The sequence below is a fragment of the Nerophis ophidion genome, linkage group LG09 (genome assembly GCF_033978795.1).
Source record: "Nerophis ophidion isolate RoL-2023_Sa linkage group LG09, RoL_Noph_v1.0, whole genome shotgun sequence".
Lineage (NCBI taxonomy): Eukaryota > Metazoa > Chordata > Actinopteri > Syngnathiformes > Syngnathidae > Nerophis > Nerophis ophidion.
In genome coordinates this window covers 4,648,634-4,654,032 of record NC_084619.1, presented here as the reverse complement: position 1 = coordinate 4,654,032, position 5,399 = coordinate 4,648,634, and the positions used below count along the sequence as shown (strand labels likewise).

The 5,399-nt window shown below is 40.9% G+C and overlaps 1 protein-coding gene across 2 annotated transcripts in view; it reads right to left on the bottom strand.

Annotated features, from left to right (window-relative positions):
* The window catches only part of sfxn3 (sideroflexin 3), a 38,261-nt gene that overhangs the window by 12,852 nt on the left and 20,010 nt on the right, over positions 1-5,399 (bottom strand). For both annotated transcript variants that reach the window (XM_061910098.1, XM_061910099.1), the window contains 6 exons: positions 5,030-5,105; positions 4,858-4,943; positions 4,645-4,772; positions 2,156-2,205; positions 2,035-2,084; positions 1,906-1,953 (listed from right to left, as the gene is read on the bottom strand). In XM_061910098.1, coding sequence (XP_061766082.1) covers positions 1,906-1,953; positions 2,035-2,084; positions 2,156-2,205; positions 4,645-4,772; positions 4,858-4,943; positions 5,030-5,105 — 438 coding nt within the window. The remainder of the gene's footprint in view (positions 1-1,905; positions 1,954-2,034; positions 2,085-2,155; positions 2,206-4,644; positions 4,773-4,857; positions 4,944-5,029; positions 5,106-5,399) is intronic.

The window sequence follows — 5,399 nt, the reverse complement described above, 5'->3', positions numbered from 1 at the left end:
CTGCGTAAATATGACGGGATGCCGTTACAAAGCAGAACCAGAAAAGCACTCCTAGACCGCAGACCTTTATCATGTCACGTTAACAATAGTAAAAAAGAAAGTCCTGAATCCAGACAGTGATCAGGATCCTGCAAAAATGTAATCGTTTTTTATCCCATTTCTAACAATTCCTGAGAGTTTAATCAAAATGTATACAACTTTTTGAGCTAACTATAGTGAAATAAAAAAAACAGTGAACCTTCTTGTCAGTCATCCACAGTCTTTGTCTCTGTGGGTGGAGGCGGGGCTATGAGCATACCCACACACAGGTCGAAGATTGTAACAAACTTAACATGGTAGAAATGATCCAGATCAGCCCCAATATAGGACTTGTTCCTTAGCCCATTTTTAACAATTCCTGAGAGTTTAATAAAAATGTGCCTATAACCATCAGAGCAGAGGTCGGCAACCTTTACCACTTAAAGAGCCATTTTGACCATTTTCACACAGTAAAGAAAACAATGGGAGCCACATAACTCTTTCGAAATTTATAATGAAATAATACTGCATACAGTTTTTTTTTCTGCCTTGTGCTATGTATAAACCAGGGCTCTCAGACGCGCAGCCCGCACCTTATGAAAATTTAATGTTAGTGCGGTCCGCGAACTTTATATGAATGCCGCTTGACAGCATCACACCTGCCTATTTTCCCGGGAGACTCCAGAATTTCAGAGTAATTTTTCTGTCGAATGTAAGCTGGTGTTCACCCAATGAACAATAAGGGCGTACAATGAGGGCCCTACCGTTAGCGCCCTCTACAGCTTGTACAAATAGCTTGCGAGCCTAAAGAATTGTTTGACAAGGCTATTGCAGACACACGTAAAAGACTGTAAGGCATCCTTATTCAACAGCAATACAGGTCACACTGAGGGTCGCCGTTTAAACAACTTTAGCACTCTTACTATTATGCGCCACACTGTGAACCCACATCAAACAAGAACGACAAACATTTCAGGAGAACATCCGCACTATAACAAACACGACAGAACAAATACCCAGAATCCCACGTATCCCCGTATACACCCAGCTACCACCAACCCAACCCAACCCACCTCTCCGTGCGTCGGTTGAGGTGGATGGGGTTGGTTGCAGGGGGGGGGGGGGGGGGGGTGTCTATAATGTAGACCGTAAGAGATACATGGGATTCCGGGTATTTGTTCTGTCGTGTTTCTGTGTTAGAGGATGTTCTCCTGAAATGTGTTTGTCATGCTTGTTTGGTGTGGGTTCACAGTGTGCCGCATATTAGTAAGAGTGTTAAAGTTGTTTATATCACAACCCTCAGTGTGACCTGTATGGCTGTTAAGCACCGGCCGGCCAGCACGCAGATAGCATGGTGAAAATCCTGGCGGGATGACATGTGGAAAGGGTGTTCAAGGCATTTTCATCACGGCCTGGCTTCAATGTTGATGTCTGGGTGAAAATCGATAAATGTTTACCAGCCAGGGAGACTTCTGATAGAAACACGGAAATCTACCAGACTTCTCCGGGCAGTCGGCAAGTATGCGGCTGAGCCACATCAGAGTGGTCAAAGAGCCGCGGGTTGGCGACCCCTGCATTAGAGCTATTTATAGTAGAATGAAAGAAACCGAGTGAACCCTCTTGTCAGTCATCCACTGTCTTTGTGAGGTTGCTACCTTACACACAGAAAGAAATGTCAACATAAGGTAATGTAATAGAAATGATCAAGATCAGGCCCCAAATCTAATAAGTTGTTTACCTAATTTTAAACGTTTCTTGAAAGTTATATAAAAATTCACCCAAACCTTTTGGAGTTATTTTGCTAACTGACTAACTGCAAGGATTAGATAACCTCCTAGAGGAGATAAAAAAAAAAAATAAGGTGTGTGACTGAAAAGTAGCGGTTACCTCTTTTGTGGAAACAGGGCGCAGCACAAAGGGGTGGCAAACACCAGGCTGTCAATCAAAGAGAAGCAAGTTTTTTTTTTAGACATGTTACAAATGCTGGTGCAGTTAGTCACTGGAGCTTTTACTTACCACAGGCCTACAAGCCCCACCTGGATGGGAGCGTTTAGAATTGGGAAGCGCTGCAGGGAGACAACAGGTGGAATGTGGAAGGACTCCTTGAAAGGCGGTAAATGGTAAATTAAGGGCTTACCTTCATGAAAGCTCGCTTTTCCAGAGCATTCATTATGATGGGGGGGATAGCTGTCAGAAAAACATGTATCAAATCCAATGAGAACCAAAACAGTGGAAAAGCCTGTTTTATCTACCAACTAAACTATAAACCTCTATTATTTATTTACATACAATGTGCAACGCCATATTTTTGTTTACACGTTTAGTTTATTCTAGACAGCATAAATTTATTTCCCCCTTTTGGTGGTTCTCTGCTGGGTGTGTTTTTGTCACGCCGGGGGGGTCGGACTCGCGGATCTCCATCCTGGTTGTGATTTTTCATCTTTTTTGGACTTTTTCCCGACTTTTCCTGAATTTCTTTCCCCCTTTTGGTGGTTCTCTGCTGGGTGCGTTTTGGTCATGCCGGGGGGACCCGGGACTCACCTGGGCTTGTGGAGCGCAATCCTGGGTGTGATTTTTCACATTTTTTTGGACTTTTTCCGACATTTGCACTTTATTCATCTCAATTTTGGGGTTTACTTTTCATTTACATACAATGTGCAATGCAACATTTTTTTCCCACACGATTATGTTATTCAAGAAAGTAGATGTTTACACTTTATTAATATCAATGTTGGGGTTAACTTTTTATTTACGTACAATGTGCAATGCAACATTTTTGTTATCGAAGTATTTTATTCAAAACACAACATAAATTTGCACTCAATCTCAATTCCATCCAGCCATCCATTTCCTACCGCTTAATCCCTTTGGGTTCGCGGGGGGTGCTGGTGCCTATCTCAGCTACAATCGGGCGGAAGGCGAGGTACACCCTGGACAAGTCGCCACCTCATCGCAGGGCCAACACAGATAGACAGACAACATTCACACACTAGGGCCAATTTAGTGTTGCCAATCAACCTATCCCCAGGTGCATGTCTTTGGAAGTGGGAGGAAGCCGGAGTACCCGGAGGGAACCCACGCAGTCAAAGGGAGAACATGCAAACTCCACACAGAAAGATCCCGAGCCCGGGATTGAACCCTGACTACTCAGGACCTTGGTATTGTGAGGCAGACTCACTAACCCCTCCTCCACCGTGAAGCCTCAATCTCAATTGTAGTGTTTTTTACATACAATGTGCAATGCAAGATTTTTGTTACAGAAGTATTTTATCTAAATTAAGATATACATGTGCACTCAATCTCAATATTAGTGTTTATTATTTATTTACATACAATCTGCAATGCAACATTTTTGTTTAGATGATTCTTATTCAAGTCAGCAGATATGTTTGCACTTTATTAATCTCAACATTGGGGTTTACTTTTTATTTACATACAATCTGCAATGCAACATTTTTGTTACAGAATATTTTATTCAAGACAAAATATGCAAGTTCTCACTAAGCAAATGTTGGGGTTTATTATTCATTTACATACAATGTGTAATGCAATATTTTTGTAACAGAAATATTTTATTTAAAACCGAAGATGTTAATTTTTACTGTATTGAAACTCAATGTCAGCATCTATTTACCTTAGCATACAATGTGAAATGCAAAATATATTAATATTTGATTTTAGACAGAATATGTAAGTTTTTACTCTAACTCAATGTTGGAGTTTATTATTTATTTACATACAACGTCCAAAACTACATGTTTGTGTATAGAAGTATTCTATTCAAGACAAATAATGTTAGTTTTTCTTCACTCGTCTCAATGTTGGCTTGTTTTATTTACAAGGAAGTTTTGATTCCCAGAGGATGCTTTTTATCTAGTTGTACTTTTTTTAAATTATCTTTATCTTTCGTATTTAGTTTTTTTAATAGGGGGGAAAAAAAAAATCAGAAATCAATTATTTTGTGGAAAAAGCTGAGATTTTATTTTTAGGCCTCGTTGCCCGGACAATAATGGTTGTGTTATAACTTTTTCTGTGGCTACTTAATCTATACCACTAGAGATGTCCGATAATATCGGACTGACGATACTATCGGCCGATAAATGCTTCAAAATATAATATCGGAAATTATCGGTATCGGTTTCAAAAAGTTAAAATGATGGCTAAAACGCCGCTGTATGAAGTGGTACACGGACGTAGGGAGAAATAAAGAGCGCCATAAACCTTAAAGGCACTGCCTTCGCGTGCCGGCCCTATCACATAATATCTACGGCTTTTCACACACACACACAAGTGAACGCAAGGCATACTTGGTCAACAGCCATACAGGTCACACAGAGTGGCCATATAAACAACTTTAACACTGTTACAAATATGCGCCAGACTGTGAACCCACACCAAACAGGAATGACAAACATTTCAGGAGAACATCTGCACCGTAACACAACAGAACAAATACCCAGGACCCCTTGCAGCACTAACTCTTTACGTGATGCTACAATATACACCCTCCGCCATTAAGGGACATCTCTATACAAACTGTACACTGACGAATTTAGTTTTACCTAAATCTCATTCCTATGGTGTTTTGCCTTGAGTAGATTGCTGAAATGTGAGGAGTGTACTTACCCATGGCTGGCACTGCCATGCCAATCCTGGACACCACTACCTGCATGATTGCCTGCTGGGCCGCACTGACACTCTCTCCTAACCTGTTTCCGTTCTCGTCTGTCACGGGAATGCCGTACTTCAACTCCCTGGAGGGGAGAAACAACAACAGCGGTTTGGAGTGGGGGTGGAGTCGTTGGAGTGTGAAAAAGTGAAATATGAACAAGATCTCACCTCTGTCTCATGAAAGGAATGTTGATACAGTTAGCGGCGGCCACGGCAGCGAAAGGCACAAAGCGGCTGGCGATTGGCGGCAGACGCTGAACAGACGAAACACAGGAACACTTAGCACAACCAGCCCGGCGTTTCCAATAAGGGAGTAGATTTTTTTCTGATGGGATATTACCGTGGCCAGAGTCTTGAGTCCCAGGGCTGTGACCACAGCACCGGTAGTAGCACTCACATAGGCTGCACCAAGCTGACTGAAAGCACACATAACAGGACAGTATACATTTGTAGTAGGGATGTATATCGATAGATAGATAGATAGTACTTTATTGATTCCTTCAGGAGAGTTCCTTCAGGAAAATTTAAATTCCAGTAGCAGTGTACAGAGTTGAGATCAATTTAAAATAAAAGTAAAAAGTAAATAATGGGGGTTTAAATGGAAACAAAATAGAGAAATATTACAATAACAATAAAAAATAAAAAGCAACAACGGGAATAAAAAATAAAATATATATATATATATATATATATATATATATATATATATA